This window comes from Maniola hyperantus, chromosome 9 (assembly GCF_902806685.2).
Source record: "Maniola hyperantus chromosome 9, iAphHyp1.2, whole genome shotgun sequence".
Taxonomy (NCBI): domain Eukaryota; kingdom Metazoa; phylum Arthropoda; class Insecta; order Lepidoptera; family Nymphalidae; genus Maniola; species Maniola hyperantus.
The window spans coordinates 8,440,528-8,454,009 of NC_048544.1; the positions used below are offsets into that span (position 1 = coordinate 8,440,528).

Sequence of the window (13,482 nt, forward strand, 5' to 3'; positions counted from 1 at the left end):
TAGTTGTATGAAGTATCAGTATCTCAACCCATCGCCGGCTCACTACTGACCATAAGTCTCCTCTCAGAATGGAAAAGGTTAAGCTTAGACCATAGTCCACCACGATGCTAAGTGCAAATTGGCAGGCTTCACACACCTTTGAGAACATTATCAAAAACTCTCAAGCATGCAGGTTTCCTCCAGATATTTTGCTTCACTCATAAAACATGTGATATTCAATTGCTTTTTAAAAATCCCGTGGAAACTCTTTGATTTTCCAGCGTAAAAAGTACTTAGTCTATGTCCGCCTCCAGGATGCAAGCTATCTCTGTACCAAATACATAGATAATGCCCGGGACTCTTCCACGTAGACTTTCCTGTATAAAGTCTTTGATTTTCTGGAACAAAAAGTAGCAAAAAATCTCTGTACTAAATTTCGCCGTGAAAACGTAGCAGACAGATAGACAGACACTTTCGAATTTGTGATATTTAATAAGGATACCTAGTTGTACGAGGAGGATGCGTGTGAAGTGTGAACCCACACGCAGCTCGTAATAGGTACCCACTACCTACCTAGAATTATTGTTTTATTAATCAGTAATCAGTACCAATGTGCCGTCATTCGTGTGCCCAGGTGGATGAAGATTAACACAGTATGCCTATTACAATTTATTATAATAAGTAGCACTTGAAATCGTTACGCAATGTCTTCCTACGATCAGACGCAAATGCGTCACATCTTTATTGGATTTGATGGTATTCAAATGTTTGTGTGTTGGTTACATAAACCTTTTATTTACAATGTCCCAGCGAATTTATTTTATTACTTTTGAGTTGTACCTAGCTAATAGCTATCAATTTTATTCGACTGTTTTTTGCTGACAGCCGAGATTTATAACCAAATTGAATCTGTATGGCAGTTGGCAATCAGCATCGGTAGCTCTCTCTCTTTCTCTCTCTCTCTCTCACACACACACACACACACACACACACACACACACACACACACACACACACACACACACACACACTCCTTCTGCGTGGTATTCCTCATGGCTGAGGGTCATGAGACTCCTTCTCATTGTTAACCACATAAAGAAAGAGTTTTCTTGGGATAATAATGCGGTAGGTACCGACATCCTACCGCATATAAATTCTATTAAGAGAAATTAGGTTTTATCGTTATTATCAGATGTTAGTGATAATAAGTGGGATCGACAGACGTGTTCTTCGAGGCATGAAGAGGCCGAATCCAGTTACAAATCTGTTTACATTTGGTCAACATAGCTAAACAACCGCAATCGATTGATATGCGTTGTTACAACTAGGTCATACAGTCCTCAAATTGTCAAGAAATCAAACGTAAATGCTCAGTCCATATACAATTACACACCCATAATCCATATACCTGCACCCGGCTTTCAGCCTTCCTCTTTGGACCACTTCGCGGTTCTCTTTATATTCTTAATACATTGTTCTGGATGCACCGCGACTACGTTAAATTGTATTCCTCTTTTCTTCTTTTATACCAGTATGGGACTATTTAGAGCCTAAGTTCACTATTATTCCCAAGACATGCAACCACCTACCACTTAATCTTCGTAATATCGTTCTTAGGTCTCAACTACGTCGCGTCGGTGAACTTAGTTCTTCAACAGCTGACCCTTTACCTTCAGTAATGTAACTTGGAAAGGAAATATTATTAATTCGAGTTTCTTCAGTTTTCATAACGGGTACAATGTGGGGTCTGTTGTGCACATGTTGTGCACAATCTCTAAAATAAACTAAATTCACAGAGCTATATTTAGTGCTATATATTTTCGCGGGGGCAGGAGTAGCAATTTGAGACCTGTCTTTTTAGTTTAGTTTATTGTGTACATAACAGGATTCCATATTATCATCACATTATCAGTAACATTTTCGTTAATTAATGAGAATCGCGAATTTGCAGAATTTTGCCTTTAAATGTATTCGCAGACTGATTTGATAAATCCCACACACTCAGTAACAAGCTATCAGGTTAGCTTATTCCTAAAAATCACGTTTGTTTTCATAGCCATTATCTTATCAGTTTTACATTCGTGTACCGCAATCATTTTCATTTTACATTTAGAGACTTTAAATACAAGTATAATATTAAATACAGAACTAACACATAATATGTACTTATATATTTACAACAATCATCGTGGGTAAATTATATTGTCATTTCCAATACACTTTGTTTCTACAACTTAGTTGGAGGTGAAAGTGGAATATTAGTCAGCACGATAAACTTGGCTAATATTATTTTTTATTTTTAAAAACTCCTTATTTGCCGGATCAATCAATACACTTAGCTGTCACAGTTCACTCTGCTATTGTATATTTGTGAACCAGCGTTCATTGCGACATGTGATTATTCAAATACATCGTAATATCATGATCTTCCTCTTCATGGTTTGATTCTGACATATATTTTTATATAGTAGGTACATATTTTATACAGTATTTTTATACTATAGGGAAATCCTCATGGACTTATTGCCGGACTCTTCACCCTACTGTTTTTTCGCCTACAGCACGGAATTCGGGAACACTATATTATTGTCTTTTCTCACAACCTTTTTGTCTTCGTTTTCATCTTCCTCCTTTGGCTCAGTTATTTTATCTGTATGTAGTTTGCGACTACCGTCCGATTTTCTTCTTTTTTTAAGCATTTTATGCACTACATTTTTTACACATTATGTCCCCAAAAATTTTAGGTACCTATATGTATATGCCCTCTCATTTCAAAAATAAATATTGTGTACATGGCCTCGCTGGTTTCGCTGTACTGTAGTCTGTAGGTAACGACTTTTTCCGATGCCTTCAATGCCTGATCTTGGTGCTGTTAAACTTATAACCTATAATGTCTTCAAGTTAGCGTCATTTAGCTTAGATAATTATTTTATTATTATACCTACATACAAATCACGATGCTGCTTGGCCCGTCCAAACTAAATGCAGGGAGTATAAAGTGCGGACGGGTCATCGTAATTTGACTTTATCAGAATAACAAAGCTTTCGAGTCATGATACCTGTTATAAATTGCTTAAAATTGCAAGTTTTAAGTGGGCTTGCATCTTGCACAATCCTTGCAAATATGTGGAAAACAAATTCGTGCAAAATCTATGAAGTTGGGTGTAAAACTGTTAAACATTTTATATTGCGAGAGCAAATTGATTACATTATTTTATTGAGACATAAAAACTTGTAGGTAGTTTAATCCCAGATAGAAATAAGAATCGCATTGACGTCATTACATTTCCATAATAATTTTATCAGCCATTTTAAAAACGATTTGGAGGTGACTTTTGTTTTACCTATTTTTATATTGATTAAGGTAGGTATCGATATCTACATTATTATTGACGCAACTTGCGAGTCAAATGCTCGATTCGTGATATGCCTCAAGACTCAAGATTGCTCGGCCGAGGCAATCAATGTGTGCGCGAGCCCGAACAATCACGAGGCACATCCATATTCTACACCAGTGTACTCTGTGGTCCTAACTGATTTTTTTCGCAAGGTTATGCCTCTGCTATTGTTAGGAGGTATGGATCATAATATTATGGATAGCGAGTTTGGCGCTGACTTCAAAACCACTTACAAGTTACGTTAAGAATTTTTGTTTATTGGTTTAAAGTAAATTGGTTCGAAAGTAATTTAAATATTATTTAATGCTTTTCAGTGCTTTTCCGCACTGAAAATCTGCGCTCTGAATTTTATTAAGTGAACTGTTAACGCATAATGTAATGCAAGACATTATGCTGAGCTGTACAGTGTACACCCATTGAAGTGGTGTCACAGATGAAAACGTTACATTTGTAGGTACATTTTGATTTTACTTTGTACACCAACAACAAATAAATGTTTTTTCTTACTTTCTTTCTGTTGAAGTCGGTTCACTTTATATGTAGGTAGTGGACTTTTTTATTTTGCCTAGGTACCTAGGTACTAGGTAAGTAAACTCGCTAAGGTAGGTCAGTAGCGAGCGACTAGCACAAACATCCTTGATCCAACACAAACGTAAAATTTAATATTGAAGATAATGCTTACACGTGTTGCTTGGAGTTACGTCATAGAATGTAGAGCGCAAAACGCGAGGTTGTTGACATTGCGATAAAAATATTATTGGCAAGTTAATCTATACGATTATATCATTATAACTATAGTATCATAAACTTTGTGTTTTCTTATATTTGATCATGAATCAGGAATAATTGATAAATATGAATACAAGCCATCATTCACTTTAATGCGGTGCGCTGAATCTGAGATAACTATTTAAAGTTATGTAGTTTCATTTTCATGCCAAAAGAGGTCGCTTTACAGTTGTTATTTTGACCGCTACTCCTGTAAACGCTCGTTTTCTCAAAAATGTGGCAATTTGTTCATCTTCATAGGATATAATGATTTGTCGGAAAAGCGTTAAATATTCTCGGAAGATACTCGTAGTAATCCATACTTCCATACTAATATCATAAATGCGAAAGTGTGTCTGTCTGTCTGTCTATCAGGTTTTTCACAGCCCAACAGTTTAACCGATTTTGATGAAATTGGGTATACAGTTAGCTGGTACATGTAGATGTGATTTGAACATAGTTACAATAAGTTGCAGGCACGTTGCAGGATAATGGTTCACGAATACCTACCTCCGTTTGCTTAAAAATGACATGTACATAATGTAAATTATAGTTTTGTCCCAAGTCGTTCCAGATATGCCAATAGCACTCAAATCGCAAATGCTCGAAGAAAAATTCCGAGAAAATTCGAATGACGCACGAGTAAACCCCTGTTTTATTTCCACCTCGATAGACATGCTCTCCTGGTAAGCCTGGTGCCTGAGACAGACAGTTAGCATGGCTAGGCACCAGTAAAATGTTTCTTGTACAAAATAAAATAAATAGCCTCCCTATTGGTCGTTCTGCGTTTGCACCAAGCTCAACGCGTCATGGGCGTTGACGTAGTTTTGCGATGTTCTGAATGTTTTGTTTTGAGGAAAAACTAGTGCGTTGTGAGCAGTTTTTTCGTTCCATGAGCGTTTTTGTTCTTTGAGCCTCGTATACCAATTTCTCCTTGATTGCTGGACTGATTTGCATGATTATTTTCCTCGATAGAGGAAGCGATATGGTCCCATTCCCATATCAATGTCTGGTTCCAACTCTTTATTCCTAATGCAGCAGGGATACTGCATTCCTAAGCCGTGGCTCGCGGGCCTTCATGAACTGTGAGGTATTCATGAAATAGCGAATTGATACTGTAGGTAACTACCTGGTATACAGACCGCGCGTTTGGAACCCTCGTAGTAATTTTAAGTTTACGTAATTAATTATCACCATTACATCATTCCGAAGACCAAAGTCTTCGAACAGTGCTGACTGTTGCGAGTGATGACATATTGATCCGAGACAAGGTCACTAACTATGGTTCTTCTATGCTTGGGAGTCTCTCTACGTGATCAAATCAGAAATGAGGAGATCTGTAGGAGAACTAGATTTACTGACATAGCTCAACGGGTTGCGAAGCTGAAGTGGCAATGGGCAGGGCAAAAAAATATTGTGCCTGTAGAGTTTTGCCATGGAATATCTATAAGTTCTTAATATCTGAGTAAGTTTTATGAACTGCTTATACTTAATTACTAGCAATTGCCCGCGACTTCGTCCGCATTAATTTTCTGATTTCTCATAAGATCAGAAATTGTCCGGCTGCAAAAGGTCTCATTTATCTAGTCACTCAGTCTCACCTTAAGGCACGGAACCCAGAATACCTAAGGACAACGCTCTACAAATCTACTTCTTCTAAAGGTCGATGTGCATTACCTTTGGCCGCGTACTGTAGCTATTTATTTATAGTAAATAATATTTATACTTCGCGTAAAATTACTGATTAAGTAACACTCTCAAACTTATATCCTAACTAAAGTACCTGTACCTACCTATAATATATGTAATATGTATCATCATATTATTATTTGCACTTCACAGTGTCGATGACTCTTTTGCATAAGTAGTTTCAGGTAAGTGCGTATCGTGAAATCTGTAGTCGTAACAAATCGAGTGTATTGTGGAACGGTATCGTCACTAAAACTATTATAGCCATAAGCCAGTTAAACAAGCAGCTGATTTTTGGCGCAGCTAACCGGCAGCCGGTGATGTTAAAAACACTCGAGCCACGTGCCAGATCACACTTTGTTTTGACGCAGTTTTAGAAGCCACGCCTCTTATTTTCTATCTCGTTCTTCACATCCACTCCTCGAACATAGCTTTCCGCAACATTGTCATGAACTTTATAGCCGTTGCAAAGAAAAGCGTGCATTGGATACTAGACATAAGGTTCATTTTAATAAAAAGATGTCAAAAGGCCAGACTAGGACCGTATCTTTGTCACATTCACTTTTGTAATGACCTCTCGCTTCTCAAATTGAGCTCCTGCTTCGACATGCTCGCCTGGTACTTTACCGCCACATACTGCAAGCGCCGACGAGTAATTGACACAGATTTGACAAGCTGACCCTCGTCCACTGTCTGTTTTTAACCGACTTTAAAAAAAAGGAGGAGGTTCTCATTGAGATTAGTCTCTGACGTGGCCCTTTATTTACAGAGGAGGAACCGAAGTTGCCGGTGTCGGTGCGGCTGACAGGAGTGTCAGTGACGCGCAGCAACGGCGTGGTGCGGCCGACCTCGCCGGTATCGGTGACGCCCTCTGCACCCGCGCCGCTCGAACCAGTCCTCGCCTCCGTCGCCCCCATCGTCTCCGTCGCTCCCTCCTCCGACTTCGTACAAGAACATTCCAGGCCGCGTAATACAAATATTAGTCACGGGTGAGTTATGCACTCCTGGTACATTGGAGGCTTGAAACAGCTGGGGATCGGCGAGAACGAGAACGACATTCACTTACGTATTCTTTTCGTTCGTTACTTTTCGCATACTATCAAAAAATATACAATACAAAAAGCATTACAACAAATTCTAGCAAAAGGTCTGACCGGTTTTTGGCTTTACTACTTATTTAGGTATGTTGGGTATTTTATATATAAAAAAAACTACCAAACTCGAACAGCCAGAAGTTGGCCACTATACACTACACTACACTATAAAAAGTTAGTATAGTGCTCTCTCTGTTATGTAATCCCATACAAATGACAGAGGGAAAAATCTGTGGGCGTTAACCATTTTGAGTCATCAACCAATCAATCACAAGCATGTTTTCAAAAAACACTTGAAATTCAATTCGAAACGTAACATACAACTTCTTTCCGTGGATAGAGTACAGTTTTGAAAATTGGCAAAATTCATAGGCGCGCTGTGATTAGCTAAGTTTCCTTGTCTCTCCTCTCGCACATTCTAACATTTTCAAAAAAATCTGTACACTTTCAACAAATGTGGCTCGGCCAAGCCTTAAACAATAAAATTGCGTTCATTTTAGACACATTTTTATTGAATAGTATTCATAGAGAAAAGGAAAAACATTCACTATTTTTCATCCCTATTTTTCTCTATCAAATTGTATTCCGCGACAGGTTGAGATGGCAATCGGGGTAGGAGACGGGGGGACGCCTCGCGCACCCACACCTCACCAGCGCTCGCCCGCACCAGGTTAACGCGGGGGTTGTGCGGGTGTGCAGAGCGTTCCCTCCCCGATTGCCATTTTAACCTGTCGCGTACTAAAGGTACTTTATAAATATGTCTAAAATAAAAGTAATTTTATTGTTAAAGGCTTGGCTGAGCCACATTTGTTGAAGGTGTATCGGTGGATCGATTTCAAAGATTTTTCCATTATTTACATCCTTACATTGTTAGGGAATTTTCACTTCTTAACAATTGTACAAGAGAGAGCGCGCTATGTTAGCTTGACTTACTGAACAAGGTTTATAAATTTTAATCAGTTTAACTGCCCTTGTGCAAGTGAGCCTGCCTTATTCACAAACGACAGTGTTTTTATCTGTCAACCATCGTATGCAACCGTAACCTACATACCTACATAATTTATTAGTTACCGACGCTGCATCTTGGTGACACAATTTCTCGTTTTCTGAATCTGCATTATCAAATCAGATAGGTGCGCACAATTAAATGTAAACGGGGCACAAATTGAATGTGTAATTTTGCCCTTCTAGGTCGTACAGTAGCCGGCAAGAAATATTGTACATCGACCTTTAAAATGAGATTTCGACTTTGAAGAGCGTTGTCTCTGTCACTCATACCTATGTGACGTTTTGTCGGCTCCAGCGACAGATCTCTTTCTTAAGGTCGATGTACCTACAATATTTTCTGCTGCGTACTGTAATGCATTCGTGTCCCTATTCAAATAATCGCGGCTTGTAATCCAGCCCGCCCGCCGACTTGGTTATTCATGATCCGACAGATCGTCTTCGTTCCATGCAACTTTATTGTACGCGAACCCTCACTCAGTCATTTAATTACGTTACTTTTTTTAATCTGATAGGGTGACCTAAATGCCAGCCCTATCGTCGCAAACTTAAATCAATATTAAAATAGAGCTATAATAATATCTAAAATTATAATAATTACAAAAAATTAAAAAACAAAAAACACAAATCACTTACAAAATACACTTTCATTGCCGAAAAGCTCAAAGATTTGGTTTAAACACAGTTGAAAATGTATAAATCTAAATATATAAAAGGAAAAGGTGACTGACTGACTGACTGATCTATCAACGTACAGCTCAAACTACTGGACGGATCGGGCTGAAATTTGGCATGCAGATAGCTATAATGACGTAGACATCCGCTAATAAAGGATTTTTGAAAATTCAACCCCTCTATGGGAGTAAAAAAGAGGTTTGAAATTTGTTAAGTCCACGTGGACGGAGTCGCGAGCATAAGTTAGAGAAGAAAAGTTCACTGATTGACTGATTGATCTATCAACGCACAGCTCAAACTACTGGTCTGATCGGTCTGAAATTTGGCACGCAGATAGCTATTATGACGTAGGCATCCGCTAAGAAAAGATTTTTGAAAATTCAAACCCTAAAGGAGTAAAACTTGGGGATTCTTTGTGTAGTCCATCATGCGGATGAAGTCGCGGGCATAAGCTAGTAATTACATAAATTATTTATTATTCATCGAGGCAGTCAAAGAGTGTTCGTGTGAGGTATAAGCTCTTCCTGCCGTGGTCAAAGACATTTATTGTTATTGTACTGCAGATCTGTGTGTGTGTGGTTTCTTATCGCTCCATTCGAGCAGTTGTGAAGAGTGAATGTTTCGTACGCAGGATTCCACAAATCCCATCACCGCCGTCAGTGAGCAGCAATGGCAGCGGTAGCAGCAGCAACGGCAGCGGCAGCGCGTCGCGCGCCGGCACGCGCGAAGTGCACAACAAGCTGGAGAAGAACCGGCGCGCGCACCTCAAGGAGTGCTTCGAACTGCTCAAGCGGCAGCTGCCCGCGACGCCCGACGACAAGAAGACCTCTAACCTGTCCATACTCGGCTCGGCCATCCGGTATATACAGGTAAGTCTTCTGATAAAGGTAGTTCCTTGGTGTATAACTATGTTGGAAACAACGAAGTTGTGAATGAGGTTAGCAGGAAGCGGAAAAAAGCGCCTGAACATTGAGAAAACCGGTCAAGTGCGAGTTGAACTCGTACAAGAAAGGTTCCATACCGTCGTACAAGAAATAATAACACTTTTAAATTTTTTCGCATGGCGGCCATTTTAGAAATTTTATTATTTGTTGGTTATAAGCGGCAATAGAAAATACACATTCTGTGAAAATTTCAAAAGATCAGCCTACTGACAGACAGTTAGAGCTGTCTGACACTGGAGAGCGGAGGCTATCCCGGGTCCCGTTGGCGCTGTTCTGGTACAGAACCCTAATAGAGCTATCATCCATTACAGCATATCGAATGGATCGAGCCGCAAGCGACGACGTTCTCAGTGATTTTGAACTACGAACACAATGTACGTAGCCCTTTAATCGAACAAGTTAATTTAAGGCTATTAAGCGTGTTTAACGTGTGTTTACTTTGTCTAGGTGCTTCGTCGAAAGGAGCGTGAATGCGAGCACGAAATGGAGCGGTTGGCGCGAGAGAAGATCGCGGCGCAACAACGGCTTGCCGCGTTGAAGAGAGAAGTGTCAGTGCGTACCACGGTCCGTCCCCGCAGCATCGGTGCGTAATTCGAATGACTCTTCACACACTATATCATCCTAGTACTTGCTGAGAGTTAACTTACTTGCACAAGAAGGAATGATAGTCGCTTATAATCTGTGACTATATAAAATTGAGTCTCTGTGACTCTACCACCGATTCGGAAGAGTCACAGAGAAAACAAGCTAGAAACTCAGCAGTGGCTCTTTCCAAATCATAAATAGTTACAAAAAGTTTAAAACATCCATCTTGTGGACAACTGAAAGCTCAGTCGGTTGCACGTCGTCGGTTGCTTCCACGCAACTTGAAATTCATCAATAATATAATTATTGTATTGTTATTATAAAAAAAAAACTCACGATCGAAACGAAAATTATTCTTTTTTCGATTTTATTGTACATACTACTGAAGTTGATAAAAACAAGTATTTCATCTTTCTAGATGCTGCTTCTGAGGATAAGGATCGAGATGAAAATGTTAATGGACAGATTTTAGGACTGCCCATAAGTGTAAGTTATTCTATTACTTTATTATTACGATGATTATTATGTACTTACATAACTATTCACTACTAGCTGATGCCCGCGACTTCGTACGCGTGGATTTAGGTTTTTAAAAATCCCGTGGGTACTGTTTGATTTTCCGGGGTAAAAAGTAGCCTACGTCACTCTCCATGTCTTAAACTATACCCATGCAAAAAGTCACGTCAATCCGTTGCTCCGTTGCGATGTGATTAAGGACAAACCAACAAACCAATAAACCAACAAACAAACACACTTTCACATTTATAATATGGGGTAGTGAGCTGTATTTTTTTATAATTTTTAGTGGTTTTTACCTACACTTCAAGGAAATTACTAAAATATAATTTTAAATACATATCAAAAATTGCGTAACCGGCAGGAATCGAACTTGCATCTTCTTGCAAAAACTACATTGATCCGTTGTTGCTTTGGTTCGACTTGAATAAAGGAAACCAGCAAAACAAACCAAAATAACTCTACTCTTTCGCATTTACAATATTGGTACTATTTATAATTTATACTATGGTAATTAAGAGGATGTATTTAAATATTTGCACCCTTATTTTGATGAGATGGAAACAGATATTGTGGATACTCTTTGAAATGAAATGAAATGATTTATTTGTTCTACAAAGGTCTTTTTAAAAATTATGCCAGGGACCCTAAAGTAAATAGTAGTAGAAGTAGACTCTTGTCTAAAATCAACATGAAATACCTAATTATGTAACGCCATTTTATAATTTGTCCGGCTACAGATTATCTCATCGCCATCGCCGCCGCGCTCCGCAGCTCAAATGGAGTCATCACCGCCCCGAACCATTAACCTCAGCACGAAGTTGCGTACACTGCCGATACAGATCACACCCACCACCTCGCAGGTATGGACGCCTAGTAACACGGTACAAATTAGATCTCAGGTTAATCTTTGGTTTAACCTCTATCTACACGGTTTATACCGGGGTCCAATAAACCCAGTGTAAAAGTACTAGCGACCGCCTGCGGCTTCGCTTGGCGAAATCCATCCTTTTTATTCCCTATCCCGTGGGAATTTAGAACAATCCGGCCTTATTCCGTGTCTACATCATAAAGGGAACCTCTCAGCAAAATTTCAGCTTTCTAGACCCAAGGGTTCGGACTGGGTGTTAATGAGTCAGTAAGTGTCAGAGGCAGGATTTTTCATTCTTTTTTAAAATGTAAAAACATCTACCTTAAAATAAAGTAAATATTTGTAACTAACCATCGACTGTGATAAAGCAGCGTGATAAATTGGAACGTTTTGATTCGAAAATTTCAAAAATAAAAAATATTAAGTTCATGTATTTACATCGTAGGTCGTAAGGACATCATACGGCACGAGGCATAACACACTCACCCTCACAACTATAGCGCCGGCCGAAGCTCAGGTAATTATGTTAATTAAAATCGATAGTGTTCGACCGTACTTCGGTTTTGGCCACCTTCGACCAAACCTTCGGCGTCGACCAAAATGGGCCGAGGTTCTAGCCGAGGCGGAAGGCCCATCGAAATCAAATGAACTCATTTCAAAATATGTAAATACTAGAAATAATTCAACAAGAAACTGTCAAAATAAACTTAAAAACCGGCCAAGTGCGAGTCAGGCTCGCGCAACGAAGGTTCCGTACTACAGTCGTATTTTTTCGACATTTTGCACGTAAATTTAAAAACTATTATGCATTAAAATAAATAAAAATCTGTTTTAGAATGCACAGGTGAAGCTCTTTCATATGATACCCCACTTGATATAGTTATCTTACTTCGTAAATTGAAAATACTAATTTTTAGTTTATCACTACAGTTTAAATCTTTTTGTGCGATGTAACCACAAATTCCCGGTTTCAGATTTTTTCCCCGAATGTCTGCTATAAGACCTACCTACCTGACAAATTTCATGATTCTAGGTCCTTCGGCTCCGGCCGAAGCTACGGCCAGAAATCAACCTTCGGCCACTAGAATTAATAGTGAATAGGCATCTTTTAGGCAAGCACGCTCTATTTTAAGCTGCATCATCACTTGCCAGCACGTCAGGTTGCAGTCTATAAATTTAAAAATCTAACATAGTCAATCTCAAAAAATATATTTTGATTGATTCCAGAATGGGCAAGAAAATGGAGTAACAAGTACATTAAATAACTTGGTACATCCTGCGCAAATTCACCTTCCTTTGTCACAAGTGAGTAAATGTAATAGATTGTATCTTTGGTTTATACTATAAATTCTACCCTTGATTTTGCAGTTCCATTTAAATAGGTCTAAGCCGGACTTAATAAGCTGTGGTAGGCTAGTGGTTAGGACGTCAACCTTCTAATCGGAGGTCGGTGGTTCGATCCCGGGTACGCACCTCTAACTTTCGGAGTTATGTACGTTTTAATTAATTAAATACCACTTGCTTTAACGGTGAAGAAAAACATCGTGAGGAAACCTGCATGCCTGAGAATTCTCGATAATGTTCTCAAAGGTGTGTGAAGTCTACTAACCCGCTCATGGCCAGCGTGGTAGACTATGGCCAAAAAACCCTTCTCACTCTGAGAGGAGACCCGTGTTCTGTAGTGAGCCGGCGATGGGTTGATCATGATGAAGCCCGACTAGTTTTGGTTCAAACTCAATTGGGGTCCTTAATCATGAGCTGGTGGTTAATCAGTAAGGCTGGTAGGATGTCGGTTTGTGACGCGTCGTTCGCAGCTATTACAGGACCTCGAATGAGTTCGAAACTAATCGGCTAACTAACTAGTAACTAGTCTTTTTTATCTTAATTTTTATGGGACTCTTGTTAAAAGTAAGTTTGAGTCATTTTCAACTCAACTCAAACTGCTGGGAGTGCTCCGG

The 13,482-nt window shown here is 39.2% G+C and overlaps 1 protein-coding gene and 1 long non-coding RNA gene across 6 annotated transcripts in view; both read left to right on the top strand.

The window, feature by feature from the left end:
• The window catches only part of LOC138402779 (uncharacterized), a 135,967-nt gene that overhangs the window by 109,605 nt on the left and 12,880 nt on the right, over positions 1-13,482 (top strand). The gene's annotated exons all lie outside the window — the stretch shown is intronic.
• Positions 1-13,482, top strand: part of LOC117985401 (max-binding protein MNT-like) — a 57,764-nt gene that overhangs the window by 31,402 nt on the left and 12,880 nt on the right. For 4 of the 5 annotated variants that reach the window (XM_069500773.1, XM_069500772.1, XM_034972102.2 and 1 more), the window contains 7 exons: positions 6,604-6,823; positions 9,240-9,477; positions 10,000-10,135; positions 10,556-10,623; positions 11,394-11,516; positions 11,970-12,041; positions 12,752-12,829. In XM_069500773.1, coding sequence (XP_069356874.1) covers positions 6,604-6,823; positions 9,240-9,477; positions 10,000-10,135; positions 10,556-10,623; positions 11,394-11,516; positions 11,970-12,041; positions 12,752-12,829 — 935 coding nt within the window. The remainder of the gene's footprint in view (positions 1-6,603; positions 6,824-9,239; positions 9,478-9,999; positions 10,136-10,555; positions 10,624-11,393; positions 11,517-11,969; positions 12,042-12,751; positions 12,830-13,482) is intronic. The other variant, XM_034972103.2, reaches the window with a different exon arrangement.